Source organism: Oncorhynchus mykiss, chromosome 10 (genome assembly GCF_057628025.1).
Source record: "Oncorhynchus mykiss isolate SJ-2025 chromosome 10, ASM5762802v1, whole genome shotgun sequence".
Lineage (NCBI taxonomy): Eukaryota > Metazoa > Chordata > Actinopteri > Salmoniformes > Salmonidae > Oncorhynchus > Oncorhynchus mykiss.
In genome coordinates this window covers 9822439-9845520 of record NC_143031.1, presented here as the reverse complement: position 1 = coordinate 9845520, position 23082 = coordinate 9822439, and the positions used below count along the sequence as shown (strand labels likewise).

At 37.9% G+C, this 23082-nt stretch overlaps 1 protein-coding gene and 1 long non-coding RNA gene across 4 annotated transcripts in view; one reads left to right on the top strand and one right to left on the bottom strand.

Moving 5' to 3' along the window:
* Window positions 1–19688, top strand: part of cngk (cyclic nucleotide-gated potassium channel) — a 28601-nt gene extending 8913 nt beyond the window's left edge. For all 3 annotated transcript variants that reach the window (XM_021617527.3, XM_021617526.3, XM_090188908.1), the window contains 39 exons: window positions 219–318; window positions 492–577; window positions 948–1032; window positions 1319–1496; window positions 2654–2818; window positions 2937–3083; window positions 3343–3405; window positions 3540–3654; window positions 3799–3935; window positions 5646–5744; window positions 7207–7342; window positions 7517–7630; window positions 7764–7936; window positions 8013–8155; window positions 8256–8365; window positions 8446–8578; window positions 8674–8790; window positions 8890–8989; window positions 9275–9421; window positions 9559–9621; window positions 9721–9842; window positions 11043–11203; window positions 11296–11404; window positions 13471–14126; window positions 14546–14649; window positions 14816–14959; window positions 15059–15220; window positions 15332–15424; window positions 15526–15675; window positions 15819–15952; window positions 16050–16246; window positions 16555–16787; window positions 16997–17068; window positions 17285–17559; window positions 17729–17850; window positions 18060–18286; window positions 18436–18593; window positions 18756–18859; window positions 19110–19688. In XM_021617527.3, the coding sequence (XP_021473202.3) occupies window positions 219–318; window positions 492–577; window positions 948–1032; window positions 1319–1496; window positions 2654–2818; window positions 2937–3083; window positions 3343–3405; window positions 3540–3654; window positions 3799–3935; window positions 5646–5744; window positions 7207–7342; window positions 7517–7630; window positions 7764–7936; window positions 8013–8155; window positions 8256–8365; window positions 8446–8578; window positions 8674–8790; window positions 8890–8989; window positions 9275–9421; window positions 9559–9621; window positions 9721–9842; window positions 11043–11203; window positions 11296–11404; window positions 13471–14126; window positions 14546–14649; window positions 14816–14959; window positions 15059–15220; window positions 15332–15424; window positions 15526–15675; window positions 15819–15952; window positions 16050–16246; window positions 16555–16787; window positions 16997–17068; window positions 17285–17559; window positions 17729–17850; window positions 18060–18286; window positions 18436–18593; window positions 18756–18859; window positions 19110–19408 (5933 nt within the window). In that variant the 3' untranslated portion in view covers window positions 19409–19688. The remainder of the gene's footprint in view (window positions 1–218; window positions 319–491; window positions 578–947; window positions 1033–1318; window positions 1497–2653; window positions 2819–2936; window positions 3084–3342; window positions 3406–3539; window positions 3655–3798; window positions 3936–5645; window positions 5745–7206; window positions 7343–7516; window positions 7631–7763; window positions 7937–8012; window positions 8156–8255; window positions 8366–8445; window positions 8579–8673; window positions 8791–8889; window positions 8990–9274; window positions 9422–9558; window positions 9622–9720; window positions 9843–11042; window positions 11204–11295; window positions 11405–13470; window positions 14127–14545; window positions 14650–14815; window positions 14960–15058; window positions 15221–15331; window positions 15425–15525; window positions 15676–15818; window positions 15953–16049; window positions 16247–16554; window positions 16788–16996; window positions 17069–17284; window positions 17560–17728; window positions 17851–18059; window positions 18287–18435; window positions 18594–18755; window positions 18860–19109) is intronic.
* A 1471-nt stretch (window positions 19689–21159) lies between these two features.
* LOC149979931 (uncharacterized) lies at window positions 21160–22461 on the bottom strand. Its single transcript, XR_016484101.1, has 2 exons — window positions 22397–22461; window positions 21160–22148 (listed from the first exon to the last, which is right to left on the bottom strand). It is a non-coding gene; the product is annotated as an uncharacterized LOC149979931 (long non-coding RNA).
* Between the last annotated feature and the right edge of the window lie 621 nt (window positions 22462–23082).

Genomic DNA, 23082 nt, shown 5'->3' with positions numbered 1-23082 from the left:
ATTTCATTTGATTGTTTTATTGTACAATAGTGATGACATTAATCACTACTGTATTTGTAAACCACCTAAAGCCCTACCTTAAAAAAAATAAATAATGGTACATGTTAATGATTAACATAATGACAACAAGATAAAATTATAGAATTCTATTTGCTGTTCCAAAACTGCCAATTAATCCAATCTTAACCTGTATATACTGTCTCATTGTTTCAATTAAGCGTCCTTTGGAAAAGAACCTGACACCAACAAGATACATGTTGCAGTCCTGAATTCCTTTTCTATTGTTGTCCTCAGTGTTCAAGTCTCTGCGTGTGCCTGGTGAGTTGGTCTTTTAGTCAAAATGACATGGCCCTTCAAACCCCCCACCATTCAAAGGCCCCTTTACAAGTAATACTATGACATGTTTTTTTCCTTCAGTCTCAAGATGAAATATAAAATACTTGCATTTTAAAGTTGAATTCCGTATTATCTTCTTTATTTTTGCATACTAGGTACAATCAGGTGTGTATAGCTGCTCATGGTGGCCATCCAAGGGAGTGTCCCAAAGAGGAGAACTGGTTACAGCTGTTGCCAGAGTGTAAGTTTTAGAGTTTTCTTCTTTGCAAAATGAGGTAGTTAGCTAGGTACTGTATGTCTGTAGAGCAGGGCTCTACAGTGCAACCATTTTACTCACATATGCGCCAAAATATTTTGCTGTGCCACCTGTAATTTTCATCTAGGAGGGGGAAAAAAGAGTCAGCATAGAGCCCTGATGTAGAGCAAAACATGCTCTAATGACTGGAAACAGAGATGGGATTTGTTTCCTAAGTGTTGATCAACGATGTAATCCCATCATTGGTGTTGATAAACATGTTGACAACACTAAGATGTTAATAAATGTATCATTGTAGGTGCATGTATGAATGAGTCATTGTTATGTATTGAATTCAATGTTTTTTTCTTGGAAGTTTCAACCAATTTGACAGGAGTAACAGATTTGGAGTTGTATGCCACGTCACTATACTGGTCTGCAATAACTCTATGTTCTGTGGGGTAAGTAAGTTGCTTTTTAATGGGTTTAAATATATATATCATTTTTTACCAGTACCACTTGGATATAGTGAGCGATGTTAGACAAAGGCTATTAAACATCACAAATTAACCATCTGGGCTACCTATAACCACACGGATGCTTTGTGACGTTCTCCATACATTTGTGTTCCTCTGTATTTGCATTCGTTTGTTTTTGATGGGCACAGGTGTTTTGTATTGAATGCTTTAGAATACTGGTCATTTTTCATAAAGAACTGAAAGTATAATAATATTTAGATTTTCTTAGCTATGGAGACATACATGCTATGAAGATCCCGGAGGTTATGGTTGCCTCACTGGTAATGGTGCTTGGTTTATTTGCCTTCATTGGAGTCATCGCGACTGGAATGAGCTCCATCATTAGCAATCTGGATGCCCGGAGAGGAAGGTTCTGCCATCGAATGGAGTCCATTTGTCTTTATATGGTATATCTCAACACCCATTGACATAATTAAGTGATAATGCCCGAGAAGACGGTGTTTGGAGGATATATTGGCACGTGTGTTGTTAGGGAGAACCCTGTCAATATGTCCTCCAAACACCGGTTTTGAGGGTATTATCACTTTTATACAACAGGTTACCAAAATATTCAAATAATGATTGACATATTTTAATTAAAAATGTTATTTTGATTCATTTATTCATACTATTTTATCCTTCCACAAGATATAGTCCCGACACAAATCTAGGGTTGCTACCCAAGCCTGTTGGTCGTTCGTTCTATCGGTTCGGTCGCTAGAGACGCGACCCAGGTGTTCAGTCTTTTTGTTCTGTATCTATGGCAGTCGTTCTAAGTGTTCCATTGCCATACTGGCTGGCACCGTTCTTATCCCTTACTTGCTGGCTAGCCAACTACGTCTAACTTACAGTCACGCCAAAAAGTGCAGCCAGAATAACAGCAAAGTAGATTAATTTTAATTTGTTTAAGCTGTTTTCTAAAGACATTTATTTGGATACATCCATAACAATGAGCTAATGAGGCGTGATTTCACCTGGCATAGAAAATGTGCTCACTCATCAGGACACTGTTGTTCAGAGGAGCTAATCAACAACACAGCTACCACACTTCAAACTCAAGCTGGAATGGCTGCAAACAAGCTGCAATAGATTTTGTTTTATCTTTTTTCAATTGACATTTCTTTGCATATATCCCCCCAAAATTATGCCAGCTTATTAATGATTTCGTCTTGCTGAGAAACGCTGCCTGCTTGTCTGTCTCGTCCCGACACGTTCATTTATATGGGACAGCTGGAGATCGAATTTGGATATTGAAACAATGTTGCAAATGTCGGAGAGACAGACAGGAAGGTTTATACAAATCTCTGCTGTTAAAAACTAAATGTTAGTCTAAAAGACATGTGAGATAATGTCTAGATGCTTTTTATAGTGGAGATCAAGTTAATAAATTGCTTGGCTGGGCTGATTAGACAGTGGATAGGCATTTTAACGTCATAGATTTAGCCGATGGTAACTTGTGGAATAGACACCGGCTAGAATCCAGTTTGAACCAATCTACATTCAGGATGTATAAAAAATGAATAATCGTGATAAAAACAAACAGCTTTTCTTTGTCTTTTTCCAGAAACAAATGGGATTGCCAGAGGAAGTTCAAACATGGGTGCATAAATATTACTATTATCTGTGGACGCATCGCAAAGGCAGTGTAATCGCTGGCCTACTGGATGACCTTCCTTTTGCGCTACATTCAGAAATATCCTCTGCTTGTTACAAACCTCTGATGAAAAAGGTAAGATTTGTTTTAATGTGTACCTTGGTTTGGTCAGCCATCCTTATAGTACTAAGATAAAGTCAAAGGCTTGAACTGTTGAGACAATGAGTATTCAATGTTTTGTATTCTCTTTCAGACAACCCTGTTTCATAATACCGAAGATGGCTTCAAAAGGGCTTTGTCACTTAAATTCAACACCTACACATACAGTCCTGGACAAATTTTGGCAAAGCCTGGAGAAATCAATCAAAATGCATACTACATTGAACATGGAGTGGTGCAGGTACATTTAGTTTTATCTATGAATATCAGCAGTCATCACTTTGATGCCATCATAATGAGTAACAGTTTTTCATTCAACATGATTAAACTAGTTGGTACAAAACTTGAATCGATCATCCAAGTCTTTACAAGACTAAAGTGAAAATGTATAGTCCTATGCTGTAAACATTGAGTGTCCAACCAAATTTAGATTTCCATATTTCAAAATGAATTCGTTAGAAAATTGCTTTCGTTTACAAATTATTATGCCCTCCTTACAGGTATTAGGAGATAATCATTGTGACAAAGTTGCCCGTTTGCTACCTGGATCGTTAATTGGAGAGGTATGGCAAAGAGCATCACGTCTGTTTTGATATTTTGGAGTATTTATTAAAAATAAATAATAATAATGTGTTTGTAAGCTATTCCATGGGCTTATGCATCATGTGTGTGTAAAATATGATTATTGTCCTTCAAGGCTTATCTGATGTACAGAATTCCGAGAAACACTACGATTTGTGCAGCAACATTGTGTGAAATTTGTGTGTTGGAACGCAGTGATCTTCTTGCATTGTTTGCGGATTACCCAGAAGGTAGGTATAGTTTTTTTTAAATCACATTTTGATAGAACATATTGTTTAATGTAGTGTACATCCCTTGAAATCTGTTCTTTGAAATCTGTATTTTCTGTGACATTACAAATACTGTCATATTGCAAAATGAAATATCTTCAACAGCTGGTTTGAAGATAGCAAGAACAGCTCAAAAACGGCTGCATAATGTTAAGCATCCTATTAGGGAAGCCTTTGCTCTAGGAGTGGCATCGAACCCCCAGAATGTGGTTTTTCAGAAGGATTTAAGTGTAAATCTGTTGGTAAGTATGAGTTCTATCACAAGCCATTTCATCCAGTGTCGATGCTTCAGCGATGAACAGGACCAGTCAAAAGTTTGGACACACCTACTCATTCAAGGGTTTTTCTTTATTTTAACTATTTTCTACATTGTAGAATAAAAGTGAAGATGTCAAAACCATGAAATAACACATATGGAATCATATAGTAATGTTAGCAGTTGATGTTATTCTTTCATTTTACCTTTATTTAACTAGGCAAGTCAGTTAAGAACAAATTCTTATTTTCAATGACCGCCTAGGAACAGTGGGTTAACAGCCTTGTTCAGGGCCAGAACGACAGATTTTTGCCTTGTCAGCTCAGGGATTTAATATTGCAACCTTGCGGTTACAAGTCCAACGCTCTAACCACTAGGCTACCTGCCGCCACTTAATAACACAGACCCCAAAGCAAATCAGGGGGAGGTAAATAGGGTTATTCATAGAGGATAAATCATAGTTATGCTGAGAGGTAGATGGTCGTTCCTTCCCTGTCCTCAGTGATTCTCTCCTGTGATTCTCTCCACAGAACAAAGGGACAGAATGTAGTTTTATAACCCAGCCCTAGCCTGTGATTGACCAATTACAATTCCTTGCAATAAAACTGTGCCAATGGCCAAATAACAAGTATCCAATTTCAGGTTGGACCAATAAGCACGTGCCATATGTAGCTATAAGTTCAGGACTGACATTCCTAACAGATGTTGAACTGAAAACCCTATTGAGTGTTAGTACTCCATTGACCTCTCGTCCTCTGCGTTGTGTATTTATCGTTGAAATATTCTTACAGTAACCAAAAAAATGTTAAACAAATCAAAATACATTTGACATTTTAGATTCTTCAAAATAGCCATCCTTTGCCTTGATGACAGCTTTGTATGCTCTTGGCATTCTCTCAACCTGCTTCACCTGGAATGGTTTTCCAACGGTCCAACTCATCCCAAACCATCTCAATTGGGTTAAGGTCGGGTTATTGTGGAGGCCAGGTCATCTGATGCAGCACTCCATCACTCTCCTTCTTGGTCAAATAGCCCTTACACAGCCCGGAGGTGTGTTGGGTCATTGTCCTGTTGAAAACAAATGATAGTCCCACTAAGTGCAAACCAGATGGTATGGAGTATCGCTGCAGAATGCTGTGGCAGCCATGCTGGTTAAGTGTGCTTTGAATTCTAAATAAATCACTGACAGTGTCACCAGCAAAGCACCTCTTTGCTTGTTTTAGCTGTTCTTGCCATAATATGGACTTGCTCTTTTACCAAATAGGGCTATCTTCTGTATACCACCCCTACCTTGGCACAACACAACTGATTGGCTCAAACGCATTAAGAAGGAAATTCCACAAATTAACTTTTAACAAGGCACACCTGTTAATTGAAATGCATTCCAGGTGACTACCTCGTGAAGGTGGTTGAGAGAATGCCAAGAGTGTGCAAAGCTGTCATCAAGGCATAGGGTGGCTACTTTGAAGAATTTCAAATATAAAATATATTTAGATTTGTTTAACACTGGTTGCTACATGATTCCATATGTGTTATTTCATAGTTTTGATGTCTTCACTATTATTCTACAATGTAGAAAATTGTAAAAAATAAAGAAAAACCCTTGAATGAGTAGCTGTGGCCAAACCTTTGACTGGTACTGCATGTCTATTTGACTTGGCGTGATGTTATTGTATTTCATTATTTTCCTTTTCAGCCAAGGGATCAGAAGATTTTTACATTGTTTATGGAATATCTTGCAAACCAGTCCCACAATGTCTCTTCATCAGTTAAAACATCTACAGATGTGAAAAGGGTAAGTTAGATGAACGAAGCAAATTGCTCAGAAATAAGAGAACATTTATTTAATTGTACAGTTGAAGTCGGAAGTTTACATACACTTAGGTTGGAGTCATTAAAACTTGTTTTTTTCAACCACCACTAATTTATTGTTAACAAACTATAGTTTTGGCAAGTTTTGTGGCAAGCTTTGTGCATGACACAAGTAATTTTCCCAACAATTGTTGTATCACAATTCCAGTGGGTCAAAAGTTTACATACACTAAGTTGACTGTGCCTTTAAACAGCTTGGAGAATTCCAGAAAATGATGTCATGGCTTTAGAAGCTTCTGATAGACTAATTGACATCATTTGAGTCAATTGGAGGTGTACCTGTGGATGTATTTCAAGGCCTATCTTCAAACTCAGTGCCTCTTTGCTTGACATCATGGGAAAATCAAAATAAATCAGCCAAGACCTCAGAAATACAATTGTAGACTTCCATAAGTCTGGTTCATCCTTGGGAGAAATTTCCAAATGCCTGAAGGTACCACATTCATCTGTACAAACAATAGTATGCAAGTATAAACACCATGGGACCATGCAGCCATCATACCGCTCAGAAAGGAGACGCGTTCTGTCTCCTAGAGATGAACATACATAGTTGGTGTGAAAAGTGCAAATCAATCCCAGAACAACAGCAAAGGACCTTGTGAAGATGCTGGAGGAAACGGGTACAAAAGTATCTATATCCATAGTAAAAACGAGTTCTATATCGACATAACCTGAAAGGACGCCCAGCAAGGAAGAAGCCACTGCTCCAAAACCGCCATAAAAATGCCAGACTGTACTTTTTGGAGAAATGTCCTCTGGTCTGATGAAACAAAAATATAACTGTTTGGCCATAATCTCAACACATCAGTCAGGAAGGTCACAAATGGGTCTTCCAAATGGACAATGACCCCAAGCATACATCCTAAGTTGTGTCAAAATGTATTGAGGACAACAAAGTCAAGGTATTGGAGTGGCCATCACAAAACCCTGACATCAATCCTACAGAAAATTTGTGGGCAGAACTGAAAAAGCATGTGTGAGCAAGGAGGCCTACAAACCTGACTCAGTTACACCAGCTCTGTCAGGAGGAATGGGCCAAAATTCACCCAACTTATTGTGGGAAGCTTGTGGAAGGCTACCCAAAACGTTTTACCCAAGTTAAACAATGTAATGGCAATGCTACCAAATACTAATTGAGTGTATGCAAATTATGACCCACTGAGAATGTGATGAAAGAAATAAAAGCTGAAATAAATCATTCTCTCTAATGTTATTCTGACATTTCAAATTCTTATCTACGACAGGGAATTTTTACTAGGATTAAATGTCAGGAATTGTGAAAAACGGAGTTTAAATGTATTTGGCATAGGTGTATGTAAACTTCTGACCTCAACTGTATATCCTTCAATGAGTGCTTAATGTCTTGATTTTTGGTTTTTTCCCAGTCTGTTTGGATGACAACTATTCGACCAGATGGCATTTTTGCTCAGAAGTGGGAGGTTTTTATGTTTTGGTGTATCACCATTTCAATTTTTATTGAAACATGGGTACTTTTTTTCACCAACAACCTAGACACAAAGGGTGAGTCGTGTTGTAATTTTTCAATGGCCTGATTTTACAGACCACCACTAGAACAACTGTAAACTCTTTTGTTGAAAGAAATGCATCCACCACTAAAGGTTAGCGAGTCCTTCATCTAAAATGAATCAATTACTGAAAATGTTTTTGTGAAGTTTTTTTTTAATGGCTTTACAGGCTTTTACAATGAAGGATGGGGTGTGTTCTATCTTACAATCAGCTCATTGGTTGATGTTTTTGCCATTATCGACATATTTGTGAACCTCCGCACAGAAGTTTTTACAAAAGATGGTAATGTGTTGGTCTTCGTTGTTTTATAGAAAAGTGTACTCGCTCACTGTTATTTGACAGGTTTGATACTGATGCCATTTCAGTGAATAGAAACACGCATGTTAATTGTGGTTTATTTTTTCTGTTTACAAAGGCTATCAAGCTGACATAATGGGTATTTTCGGCAACTATCGAAAATCTTGGAATCTATATTATGACGTCCTGGCTGTTGTCCCTTTGGACTTCTTCTCTTTTACAACAAGTGGAGAAGCACATTGGAGAGTTTTAGGCTATGTCCGATGGAATCGTCTTATTTGGATTCGGAAGGTAACAAGTTTAATATCTCCTCGTTTTTTATGACCATGTAGGTCATTGTGAGGTCATTGTCATTCTTCCATTCCAGGTGTGTTTGTTTTTCGACAAAAAAGAAAATGACATGGATAAGAACCTGTTTGAACTGAGAACGGCTAAATGTCTTTTCCTCCTGATTTTCTCTGTGCACTGCTGCTCTGGAGTAATGTATCTCACAGGCTGCAAGGACTTCAGGTAATACTCCAATCTTTTAGGGAAAAAAAGACAATGGGTTGGAAGTGTTAATGACTTCTGTTTCAATTGATGTTTAGACAAATATTACATTTTTCCATAGGTGTGATGAAGAGTCATGGGCCTGGAACACAGGACTGAAAGCCAGCCATAGCAACTTGTATCATTATATGATTTCTGTTTATTGGACCACAACAAGCATGACAACCATTGGTAAGATTAAGTCCACCCCGCTCAGTTAATACAACAGTACAGTGCCTTAAACGTTTCATAACTGAATATTTCTCTCTCAGGATATGGTGACATTGTTCCCAGCACTATGAAAGAGCGACTTACTGCTGTGTTTGTTTGCTTCATTGGCTTGTTTGTCTTTAACTACATTATCAGTCAAGTCTATGCCACATTGGCCAGTCAGAATGCTGCCAGGTAAATCTTTTTTACTTTTGTATGTTTTTTTCATCTTAAGTGTGTATTGATGTGCATTGGTTTATAACTCCTAAGCAAGACTATCTTTTCTCCAGGGTTACATTTCAGAATCTCCTCTCAGCTATGACCAACTTCATGGAAAGCCATGACCTTAGTGTATCTCTTCAAACAAGGGTCACTGAGTATATGAGTCTTCTTTGGTCAAAGTACAAGTAAGTTTTTTTTATTTTTTTAAAAAAGTTTTTCAAATATATCTCAGAGGCCATTCCTTTCAATAGACCAAATATGTATTATTATTTTTTATGTTTCAGGGGTCAAGCATACCCAGGAGGCCAATTTTTAATGCATGACTTGCCCATCGAACTTCAACAGATTGTCCTGATGAAAGAGAGAGGGAGGTTCTTGTCAAAGGTATCCATATTTGTTTTGTACAGTATGTACCTGTATGCTGATAAAGACAAGTCATATCACATATTTTGTAGTTAGGAAGAAAAACACATTGCAGACTGTTTATAAAGGAAATTGATTTTTCATACAGCTTTAACTTAATTTACAATCGTAACAGGGCACTGTTATGTTTTTGAGTCATTTATGAGCTCATCAGTTATTTCTTCTTTCATCGCAACCATCATCCGTTTTATACAGCATAATCAACCTATGTTTAAATTAAGAGAACCATTTATTTTTATTCAACAGATTCCTTATTTCGAGCAAGCTGGACAAGCGTTCATTCGGGATCTGGCATCAACCTCTGTCATGTATTTCTTTCCCAGAGGGGAGATCATCCAGTACAGTGAAACTATTACCAGAGAACTATTTTGCATTCGAAGAGGGACTTGCCAGGTTTGTATGAAAGAGTTATGCTTGTATGAATGATATGTAATGTGTATTCACATTATACAGTTACCCCCCCCCCCCCCCCCCACACACACACATTTGTTTTTGTTTTTACAAGTAAATCCTTTGATTTGATTTTCAAGATTCTAAGTGATGACTTGTCTGAAATTGTTGGACTCTACGGTGAAGGAATGTATTTCGGGGAGGTAATTTTTACAAAGACATTTCCTCAAGCAAAGTTTTGATTGACTACTTTTATTCATATTTGGAATGTTACACTGAATACTCGTTGGATCTCATTTCAGGCTGGATTTTTGTTTGGAAAACAAGCTACAATGACCGTCCGTGCAAAGACTCATTGTGAGATATTAGTGATCGATTTTGACAAAATTAAATCTGTTCTGGAGAGATACCCGGTCATTGAAAGGTACATCTATTTTAACACTTGGAGCTCTCGTTTCAATTGGTGCCAGTGTCAAACGCACATTAGTTTGCAATTTTGTCATGTAAAAACTGGAGAAATGCCATTTCCAAGCCCTAAAGCCAGGTTTGGGAATTGACCCCGTCTTATATCAGCTCGCTTGCGCTCAGATGGGAGGGTAGACATATTTGAGGTTTGTCCTTAAAATCATGATCCAAAGTGCCAATTTCAGGCAGCGCTGATAGGGATTATAAAACCAACCAAAAGCTGGTTTTAGCGGTTACGCATGTGGTAATGGGATGCATTTGGAAGGCGGAAACAGCCTATCCAGCGGTGACGCACACTGACAATATTGCGCCTGGAACATGAGTAGCCTTTATACTTCGTATTTAGAAACATAAAAAAAATACATGTTTCTTCCTATTTCGTTTATTTGGTTAAAAACCAAGCATAACCTCCCCTGCTCTCAATGAAGGCTTTGTTTTGGTCCTGCACACTGCAATAGCAAAGTAGTCAAGACTCTCGATAAGGGTTTGGCTCCTGCGACCGTTTGGAAATACATCTTAATCACCTAAGCTGTATTAATATATCAAGTTTGAGAGGAGTAAAACAGTGAGCTGATATTCCCTTTTTATCTATACATTGTAGGCAGACTCACTTTATTTTAGCCATGCAGGTCCCGTTTTGGACGTGCTTATTAAAACACTCCATGATGTAGGCTAAATGTCCATAAGCCATTTAACAAACTATAACGGACTATAACATTGGAGTTGGAGTTGATTCCAAGGCAACACATAAAAGACCGTAAACACAATTTGAAGCAACCACATATTCCGCCATGGAGCATGTTCTGATTGGCCAAGCCTCGACACACCCACAACTTGTTTATTCATCTAACCCCCACAAAACCCATCAAATATTAGCTCACTGTTTTACTCCTCTCAAACTTGATAAATGTGAAAGTTAAAATAGCACAAATATTTCTGACACACCCCTGAACCTATAGCACTACCGCCTGTGCTTAGATTTACCCTTTTGTTAAAAATAGTCCATAATATTCTTTGTCATATGAATTGTCAAATGTCATAAGAGATGTCCTGTTAAAATGTGTATGCACAAACGTTATAAATGCCATATACTGGTAGAGAAACAGATTGAGTGAATTATATAATACAAATCATGATTTCTGATTTTGTTTCCTTCTAGCCAAATTACAGAATTGCAATCAACACCAGAGTATTACGATACTTTACTGCGAAGCGTTGAAGAAATTATGAAGTCTGAGGAACAGGATGATGACACACTAAAGAAGAAAGATGCCTCGTTGACATATCAAGGTCGTCGATATGCCAAGAAGTCGAAGTGTTGTAAGTTATCCCTTCACCATGTCTGCATACAATATGTGCCTCTTATTCAATTACTAGGAAAAACTAAACATACAACATACAATGGATTGTAGATATTGAGGACTTTGGAAACTTCCCAATCTATGCTGGAGCAGAGGAAGAAACTGTTGAGGAGAAACTTCTGAAACTGAGCAAAACTAAACGGATACCTCCCACAACAAGGTATGCAGACAACTGCTCAGGCTTGTAAAACTTGTCACTGTCAAACCATCCACATTTCATAATAAAAACCACAATATAACAAGCATTTACATAAACATTTACATCTAGTTAGTTTTTTTTGCTCCAAAAGACAAATTACAGTGCATTCTGAAGGTATTCAGACCCCCTGATTTTTTTCCACATTTTGTTACGTTAAAGCCTTATTCTAAAATGTATTAAATAAATAACAAATCTTCATCAATCTACACACAATACCCCATAATGAAATGGCGAAAACAGGTTTTTAGAAATGTACATAAGTATTCAAACCCTTTGCTATGAAACTCGAAATTGAGCTCAGGTGCATCCTGTTTGCATTGATCATATTTGAGATATTTCTACAACTTGATTGGAGTCCACATGTGGTAAATTCAATTGATAGGACATGATTTGGAAAGGCACACACCTGTCTATATAAGGTCCCACAGTTGACAGTGCATGTCAGAGCAAAAAACAAGCCATGAGGTCGAAGGAATTATCTGTAGAGCTCCGAGACAGGACTGTGTCGAGGCACCGATCTGGGGAATGGTACTTAAACATTTCGGCAGCATTGAAGGTCCCCAAGAACATTGTGGCCTTCTTCATTCTTAAATGGAAGAAGTTTGGAACCACCAAGGCTCTTCCTAGAGCTGGCTGCCCTGCCAAACTGGGCAATCATGGGAGAAGGGCTATGGTCAGGGATGTGACCAAGAACCCAATGATCACTCTGACAGAGCTCCAGAGTTCCTCTGTGGAGATGGGAGAATCTTACAGAACGACAACCATCTCTGCAGCACTCAACCGATCAGGCCTTTATGATAGAGTGGCCACTCCTCAGTAAAGGGCACATGACAGCACAGTTGGAGTTTGCCGAAAGGCACCTAAAGACTCTCAGACTATGATAAACAATATTCTCTGGTCTGATGAAACTAAGATTGAACACTTTGGCCTAATTGCCAAGCGTCACATCTGGAAGAAACCTGGCACCATCCTTACGGTGAAGCATGGTGGTGGCAGCATCATGCTGTGGGGATGTTTTTCAGCGGCAGGGACTGGGAGACTAGTCAGGATCGAGGGAAAGATGAACGGAGCAAAGTACAGAGAGATCCTTGATGAAAACCTGCTCTCAGACTGGGGCGAAGGTTCACCTTCCAACAGGACCACGACCCTAATCACACAGAAATGGCTTCAGGACAAATTTCTGAATGTCCATGAGTGGCCAAGCCAGAGCTCGTACTTGAAACCGATCAAACATCTCTGGAGAGACCTGAAAATAGCTGTGCAGCTACACTCCCCATCCAACCTGACAGAGCTTGAGAGGATCTGCAGAGATGAACGGGAGAAATTCCTCAAATACCCGTGTGCTAAGCTTGTTGCGTCATACCCAGGAAGACTTGAGGCTGTAATCTCTGCCAGACATACGTAAACAAAGTACTGAGTAAAGGGTCTGAATACTTATGGAGATGTTATGTTTCCGTTTTTTTTTTATACATTTGCAAAAAAAAAATTTAAAAACCTGTCTTTGCTTTGTCATTATGAGATATTGTGTGTAGATTGACGAGGGAAAAAATATTTAATACATTTTGAAGTAAGGCTATAACGTAACTAAATTTGGAAAAAGTCAAGGGGTCTAAATACTTTCCGAATGCACTGAATGTCTGTAACAAATTAATCAAATCAAACTTTATTTGTCACGTGCGCCGAATACAACACGTTTCGACTTTAACGGGAAATGCTTACTTACAAGCCCTTAACCCACAATGCAGTTCAAGAAATATAGGTAATCAAATATTTACTAAATAAACTAAAGTAAATTTTAAAAATAGTGTGAAGTTACAACCTCTTTTTTTAGAACTCGCAAGAGAGATTAGCAGAGTTTTTCTTCAGATCCTGTCCTTCAGTGTATATAATGCTTAATGTTTAATTGAGACAAACTGACAGACAGTGTGTTCTAAATGACTTGAAATAATAAATAATAGTATGTTATGGGACTTGATGACAGTGTATGACACTGCTCTGTAATGAAAATGTTTTCTTTCTTCTTCTAGATATAGGGGTGCCATTTTGCCTAGCAATCCACTGTACATCCGATGGGAATGTTTCCGATTTGTTTTGGCCATAACGGTCAGCATCAATAGCTCTCTTCTTTTTGCTTTTCTCCACTACAAAAAGGAACTCTGGATTTTGTCCTATATTCTGGGCCTTTTTTGCTGGATTGACATGTATATCCGTTTGCATGTTGCTTTTTACAAGGACAATCTCAAAGTGGACACGCTGGAAACGGCAAAACACTATGTGAAGACAAGCTTTCTAATAGATCTCATCAGCTGTTTTCCTTGGGAAGTTATTGGTTGGATGGTGGTTTCCCCTTTCGACGAGAATGGATTTTACTCCAACAGTGAAGCGCTGCACCTATATGCATATCTCAGAGCCCCTCATCTTCTCCAGTTATATCGGATTCCTCTTGCATTTTCATTCTGGCAATCAGGGATTGCAACCGAAAAGACGATTGTCACATTTGCTAAGTTCTTTCTGTATTGCGTCCTTTTTCTTCACTTCAGCACTTGCATCGTTTTTGCAATTGTATGCCCACCAGCAGACTTGTTTGGTGACACAACCAATTACTTATTGCCTATGGTAAAGCACAACTGTTCATCACAGTCCTGGGTGTATCACATGGACTACACGTTTAACGTGGTGTATGGTAGGTTCTAACTCAACTCGTTTGTTTTACTGCTGCTGTTGTTTTACTACTATCTTAACCCTATACAGTACCAGTCAAAAGTTTGGACACAGAATGCCCAGAGTGTGCAAAGCTGTCATCAAGGCCAAGGGTGGCTACTTTGAAGAATCTAAAATATATTTAGATTTGTTTAACACTTTTTTGGTTACTACCTGATTCTATATGTGTTATTTCATAGGTTTGATGTCTTCATTATTATTCTACAATGTAGAAAATAGTACAAATAAAGAAAAACCCTTGAATGAGTTGGTGTGTCCAAACTTTTGACTGGTATTGTATAATATCATTAAATGACAAAAGTTATCAAAAATATTTTTTATAGAAAGTGTGTAACTTACTTGAGAACTTTGTATTGTCATGGAAACTCTTCTTCCCCTCAGAAACGGCTACCTTCACAGAACTGTATTGCATAAGTTTATATTTTGCAACTGCAACTCTCAGTGGTGTAGGCTATGGTGATATACATCCTTATCTAACCTCTATGGTAAGGTTATTCAAATTACAGTTTTAGGATCAATGAAGTAAACAACTCAAGATCACAGCACTATATTTTTTTAAAGCTACTGTAAAAGGTTTATACGGTTGTTATTATTAAATGTACAGTATTCGAAAGGAATTGTATTGTTTGTTTTTTGTGTGTGTCTTTGCAGAAAATTACCATGGTCTTCATAATGGTGTCTGGAGCATTGTATTGTGGTTATGTGGCTGGTACATTTGCTGCTATGTTAGCCAATGCAGATGCTACAAGGGCAGCTTTTACTGAGAAAAAGGAAAGCATACAACTATTCTTGAAGGTAAGGTTTTTATTTTTGTAGATGTGATATCGTTTGTAGCTTCTGTTGCTTACCTGTTGCATGTTTTGAGGTCTCATTATGTGCAATTCTCTGCCTTAGAGTCAGAATATTACAGGGCATCTATATCACAATACTGTGAACTTCTATGCTTTCAAATGGATAAGAACGAAAGGAATAGACCAAGACACACTGTTTGAGTATTTGCCATCATCTCTACTCGGAGATATATCTACCATTATCTACTCTGACCTTATTGCAAAGGTACATTTATCAATAGATTTTTTTATCAGGTTAGAATACCTTGATTTAATGTTGTGACTAAAGTAAATATACCGGTATACACTTATTATTATTATTATTGTTTAATTTTAGGCATTTGGACTTGATATCAAGCGGAAGCAGCGAAGGAACTCAGTGGCACAACATTTATCCCCACTCGAGAGAACATTATCTGGAAAGCTTGATGTAAAAATCATTTTTACTTTTTCCAGCTCATAAATCTTCAAATCTTTTCTACATAATTAATTCTGGAAGCTAAGTTTCTTTTTGTTCTGCCAACTCTACAGGGACCCTTTTTTCACAAAATACTGAGAAAAGAGAGTGTGGACCAATTGGAAACGGATGGAGGATTCATTCGGTTACTAGCTAGACAGATTCGACCGTGCCTTTACAGAGCTAATGACCTGATATGCAAAAGAAATGACTTTGGATCTGAGGTGTGACACACGGCCCTGCTGTGTTAAGGTTTCTATGTTCTATGACAGCAGGGCTCCATCCTAATTACAGAACGGGTGTACATGAGATTGTTGCTGTTGCTCTTCACCATATTTGTTATTACTAGCACATTTTTTTTTCTTAGATGTATTTCATTGAAAAGGGAGAAGTAGAAGTCTTGTCACAGGACGAGTTGACTGTTATCATCAAACTGAATGCCGGACAATACTTTGGAGAAGGAAGCCTTCTGTTTGCAGAACCTCGTGCAACCACAATAAGGCATGATGCTTTTGATGACTTAAAGCATAATTTTCTCTCATTTAAATATAAAATTATGTGTCTCTGATCAATTATACTGTTTTCTTGTGCGTCCCAGGGCTGCCACAAATTGTGATCTGTATGTCCTCTCCAAGAAAAGCCTTGATGAAACTGTCAAATACTATCCGGACATTTGCAAACAGATCAAGAAAGCTGCAGAAACGAAACGTGAACAGCTACTGCAAAGAACAATGGACATGTCAAAAGTTCAGAAGAATGTTTCAGCAACTGACATACTTATGAATGACACCGGATGTAAGTTGGCTGGCATTACTTCAGAAATGTTGCTATATTCATGTGTTGATGAAATAGAAAGTCCGGCAAAAGCAAATCTATGTAACTTTTATAATTATTGTATTTGTACTGAGGCACCCTACCACACATTTTTAAACTGTCCACAAAAATGTTTTGGTGCCAACATTTATTTTATTTTTTTTAATCTTTCAAGGAAAAAGCTTTGCTTAGCTCTTTGGTGTAGTATTGCTGCAGCAAACATATTTATTATAATTGTAGCTTTTATGGGTTGCACCATTTATACATGAGCTATTTGTTTCGTCCATCAGATATAAAGCTTTACAGGACATGCATGGCAGAAGAGGAAAATAAAGCAAAGTTTAAAGACTTCCCATTTCATGTCCGAATTAAGACAAGCATCACTCAATTCTTGATCAGTTTTCTGTTGAACGTCATCAGAATCCACAACACAACAATCAACCCGGAAAGCACAGTACGTGTTGTGTATCAGTACACATCTTGCCTTCTGATCATCATTCTGTTTTGGGCGATAACATATATGGTAGGTGGTACACATTGTTCTCGGAATTAGAATTTGTTGTCGCATAATGGTTTGCTATATCCATTAGCGGAGTTCTGCCTATTGTATTATTGACCTCAAGGTAAAATATCAGTCAAATATAATAATACTCTTTATGAATATTCGTGTTGGGACACTTGAGATCTAAGTAGTATAAGAAAATATGAATAATTGATTTCCCTCAATTTCAGCCATCTGTGTTCAATCTTGACCGAGGCATCTTTTTGTTAACTATGATTATCGAATACATTCAAATGATTGAGGTAAGAGACGCAGCTCACGAATTTGTCAGTAATCTAAATAACCACCTTAGGGTCCTTTCACTCTGTTGAAACATTGTGTTTACATAAATTATAATGTACACTACACCCACCTTGTTGTATTAATTAAGCCTGCCTCAATATGCAAATATCCTTCAGAACGGATTTGTTTTTCAGTCTTTGCGTGTGATTACATAAAACATGTTATTTTTCTTTTAGATCATTTTGAAATTTCATATTTGCTTCTATGATGAAAGTGGATCATACATCTCAGACTACAGATCTGTGTCATTGAGCTACATGACGAGGAAAGTGGGATACATTTATGATGTCATATGCTCATTCCCATATGCATTTACAATTTTGCACCTCATGAATCAAGTGTCACCGGCAACATTTCTGCCCATAATAGTATATGTTCGCACTTTTCATCTACTCCGGATTCTGACTGTACTTGTCTTCATGCACAAGGAGGAGCAATCCATCATAACTAAGTATATGCATTATGTTTTTGTTAAATTTAGCATGTTCTCAATGCTGTTTTTACCAGTATGTGTTTTAACAGTTGTGTAATACAATTTCCCACAGTCAAGTTGTTGATTGGTGTTATCCCAAGTATTTTGCCTCTAATCTATTTTCTCTTCTCTCGTTTTACATTGACAGCTTACTTGCCATACGAATCATCAAGTACTTGGTCCATGCAATCCTGTTTGTCCACTGTACCGCAGTTTTATTTCTTTTATTTGCTTTGCATGGTGGCTTTAATTCGTGGGTTGTCAACACAGGTAAGGTCAGCTAAAATGGATAAAGCATGATGAGTGATTAAATTAGTTGTGGTAATGAAAATAAATAAATTCATATAATTCATGTATTAATTACAATACATTTATTAGACTTTTGACAGAGCTTTTAGTATGACATGCAACATTTCTTGAGTTTCTAAATATGTAGACACTAGATTTATTTGTGTTGTTTTAATGTTTTGTTTTTACAGAAGTGTTTTACCTCCCTGATATTTACACCTACTCCGTATATTGGACTTTAGCAACTTACACAACAACGGGCTATGGTGATATCCGTGCAGTGACATACAGAGAATTGTTATTCTCCGTTTTGATAATGATTCTTTCCAAGATGCAAGTCAGTTATAATATGGGACTTCTCTCATCCACGCAAACAAACAAGCAATCACTTCAAGTGGCGTATGAAGAGAAGCTGCAGGTATTATTAACAAAATACTCAGACTAGAATTTAACTTTTTCAGAGTCAACTTTTGATTTATTGCAATTCAGTTTTCAAAAGCTGAAAATGAGGTACAGTTGCGAGAGACCTATGCATTTGAGTGGCTCATTATCTTTCTTTTAATGCAGGCAGTCCAAAACTACATGATGGATGAAAACATTCCATCGGCGCTGCAAAATCGCGTAATCCGATTCTACAATTACCGATGGACACGCACCAAAGGGATAGATTCAGAAGAATTGTTCAAAGATACACCTCATTGTATGAAAGTTGAAATTTTCTCAAGGTAACTAGCAAGGCATCAATACTAATGTCTGCAACTGCTTAGTGATGAAATGTTAAACTGTTACATACTGTACCAAAACTACTGCTTCATTTGACGAATGATGTGTACAAAAGAAGACCATGTAGCATGGGATTATAAAACACTATTTTCTCACCATTTTAGAATAAGCGTGAATCTACTGAAGAAAAATCAGCTCTTCACTCACCTCTCAGAAACATTCCTGCGACACTTGGCAACGAAAATGTTGCTGAAAAGCTACACCTCTGGTAAACATGAGCATCATGGGCTAAATACTAACTTGACATTCACCTGCATAACTTCACATTTTGCGCTAGTAGTCTGCAGGGTGTAAGGTCGGCCCATTTCACTTTCTTCATTAACTAAGATTCTGCACCTAACCACTTCTGAGGAATAATCTGACAGTGTGTACATTACCACATGAGTTATTCACAACTATTTTGAGTGGGGAACAGTGTATACTTTTCGGTATACATGCTGAAATGCGATCTCTTCTAGGGGAATACATCAATAGAAGGGGAGACTCTGGCCGTGGCATGTTGCTGATCCTGATTGGTAAGGTGAAACTTTGCTCATGGAGAACTGGAAAGGAGGCCATTGAGTATCTTACAACTGGAGCCGCATTGGGAGTTGACTTGCTGCTGAAATCCAAGTTGTGTAGATACACTGCCATTGCTGATAACTATGTGGATATATTTTTCCTGTCGAAAGAGCACTTTGAAGAAGTTGGGTCGTATTACCCAGATGTCATGAATAAGCTGCTAAAGAGAGCCTCAAACGTTATCAACATGTACTAACTAACTGACTTAGGTACCCCCTTTCCCTACTAAGGTATACAGGCTGGAAAGCTCAAATGTAAACTCCTTTGTAATTCTGTTTACATTTTTTTTTTTTTGTGACCAAAGATGACTTGTTGACTGAAAATATATTGTCTCGGTAAATATACTATTATAGAATATATATTTATATCCCTTTAAGTAAATAATCTAGATGTATAGAAATAATTGACGAAATAAATGTCTCAACTGTTTTAAATATGCTTGAACCCAATGTGAATAAAGTGTACTTATTGTTTAACTGGATTGCTTCAATATATATTAATTGAAGTAAATGAATGAACAATGACTTAAGTGTTTTTACCCTTTATGTGCCTGAAAAAAACAGCACTACGAACTATGGCCCTTAGGAAAGAAGGGGATGATGGGAGCATTTGTAGTTCTCTTCTTGAACAGCAGAGGGCCCAATTGATTCATACAAGTTACACTAGCCACGTGTGCCTTTTTGTTTGTCGAGGTCATTTCAATGTTCTGCTCTTAGAACCAAAAGCCAGCACCTAGATTATCTAGTTTTTCATGCATTTTAATAGTGTGAATTCCTGCCAATAATGCCCAGATTCCATTAACATAACATTGCAGTGAATTACTCTTTTTTGGGGGATTTTTGGGCATTTTTAATTTCACATCGCTGGATGAAGTATGGACATTCGAAAATAAATACATATTCTGTACACTTACCATTTGTTTATGTATTGTCAATTATATTGTACTTAACCCATTTAATCCCGATTTTTTTCCCAGTCATGAAAATATCCAAATCAAGTGTCATTAGTAACCATTTGAAGTAATCAATCATTATGTTTTGACATTTTAATGGAAAAGTAGGTGGAAAAGTGTGTTTTATGGTCAGTCACAATTGTGACCGGTGGGATAATGTTACGTATACTGAATTAACATATTTCTCCTATGCAGTTATAAAAGTTCTTATATATCCCAACCCAGTTATTAACACATTTAAAACTCTGTCACTAGCAGTCCCCAGCCCAGTTATTAACACATTTAAAACTCTGTCACTAGCAGTCCCCAGCATTGCCACTAGAATGCCCCGTCACATTCTAGTGTGACTATTTTACACATCAAAAACCCTTATACAACACGATGTGAATACTGAGAGCAAAGACAAAAAGACAACAACCATCAACGTATTTCAACATTGTTACTTTAGTGCAACATGTACTGAAACATTAATATTGTAACTTTATTGTAACATTTGAACTTGTACTTTAGTGCAATATTCATTGTAACATTGTCATTGTGACATTTTAGTGCAACATTCACTAACAACTGTATAGCAGTCGTGTGAGTCATTCCCACTGAACATAAAGGTAACATTTAGGATAGAGGTAGCCTGTAGAATATTCATTAAATTAGAGGCCTACACTGAATAAAATACAATTATATATATTTATATTTAAAAAGCGCCACTGGACAATGAGTGCTTTTATATATATATATATATATATATATATCATAGAGTTAGGCTTCAGAACCAAGTGCAAGATTAGTTTGTGCATCACTGTTTTGAACTACGATCAGTCAGACCTACTGTCATACAGGATGTCTTGAATCAATTGACCTTCTTTTCCAACGACATTTCAGTCATTTTGATTGTCTTTTTTGTCGACTTTTCTTTTCTTCCTAGAGTCCGTTGTACTGCTTCTCCTCACCCTTTATCGACTTTTCTATTTTTATTTTATTGGCTTTTTCAGCCCTTTTTCCATTCGGTCTCATCTCCTTTTCTACTGTCCATGGTATATCTTGAAACACTCAATGTGCAGTGGCGCTTTGCATTTCTCACATGCATAGTAGTACGTTTGTCACAATGACGACTTCTGTGGAACCGGCGCATCGTGTTGATTGGCCAGTGAGAGGCTTTGTCATATCTTGCCTGATCTTCAACAGTAGCAGCCAGTAAAGATCTCCTTCCATGGCTCAGTGGTTTCGTGCCAAACGTTTGCATATTTGGGCTGTGTACTATGTGTTTTGGAATCACATCAGGCCTCTTTGATCGTTTGAACGCTCAATCTTTATTTTTGACCACCTGCAGCTTTTCCCTTGGCTCTTCTGACTGGACCCTCTGGCTTGTAGAGGCCCTTGGCTCTTCTGAGTGGACCCTATGGCTTGTAGAGGCCCTTGGCTCTTCTGACTGGACCCTCTGGCGGGTAGAGGCCCTTGGCTCTTCTGGCTGACCCCTATGGCTTGTAGAGGCCCTTGGCTCTTCTGACTGGACCCTCTGGCGGGTAGAGGCCCTTGGCTCTTCTGGCTGACCCCTATGGCGGGTAGAGGCCCTTGGCTCCTCTGGCTGACCCCTATGGCTTGTAGAGGCCCTTGGCTCTTCTGGCTGACCCCTATGGCGTGTAGAGGCCCTTGGCTCTTCTGACTGGACCCTCTGGCGGGTAGAGGCCCTTGGCTCTTCATTAACAACAATGGAGGGGAGTGGGGGAGGTTGTGGATGGGGGAGGGTGGTGAGGGGTAGGTCATCATCACTGATAACGTTGTTCCTGTCATGGTCTGTTTGCATAGGTTCAGCATATGTATTCAACAGCCTGGCTGGCAAATGGCCTGTCCATAGTCCATATCTGACCCATCGCTATCACAATCACTCAGGACAGCATCTTTCTCATTTTGAGGGATAATGTTGCATGCCTTGTCTGGGCAGTCACCTAGATCCAACATATCCAGAACTGGACTCAAAGTCAAACTAAAAGAAAGAACAGAGTAGAAAGTTAGGTAGAACAAGAACTATGTCTGTGTATCAGTATGTGTATACCAAGATGCACTGTGTTAATCCCGCTGGTCACTATTGTTGCCGTCAACATGTTTACACATTCTATGACCACACTGAACAAAGTTGAGTAATTGCAAATGCATATATCATAACTAGACACCTTAAAGATGATGTGTACCAAACATCTTTGTCCTAACTTTATTTTAACATACTTTACTAACCTTTTGTTTGGGAACTTTGATGCAGCCATCCTCTTCTCATGGTGCAACCAGGAAGTAAACAGCTCTGGTCATGTGACAATTTACACTAAATATGTGACACTGCACATCATTCATTGAGACCCTTTATTATTTAAATATTTACTGGAAATGCATTGATAGATCAGTCAGTAACATATATAGAGCCTTATAACTGGATACGTTTTTTACAGTCACTATTGTGACCGATGGGATTAAATAGGTTAATCTCCACAGGACAGTCCACAAAAATAAAGATAAACTTCATATCTTCTTACACTGAACAAAAATATAAACGCAACATGTAAGGTGTTGGTCCCATGTTTCAAGAGCTGAAATAAAAGATCCAAGAAATGTTCCATACATTTCAAAAGTTTATTTCTCTTAAATTTTGACCACAAATTAGTTTACATTCCTGTTTGTGAGCATTTCTCCTTTGCCAAAATAATCCATCCACCTGACAGGTGTGGCATATCAAGACAGTTGATTAAACAACATGATCATTACACTGGTGCACCTTGTGCTGGGGACAATAAAAGGCCCCTCTAAAATGTGCAGTTTTGTAACACAACGCCACGGATGTCTCAAGTTTTGAGTGAGTGTGCAATTGGCATGCTGACTGCAGGAATGTCAACCAGATCTATTGCCAGAGAATTGAATGTTCATTTCCC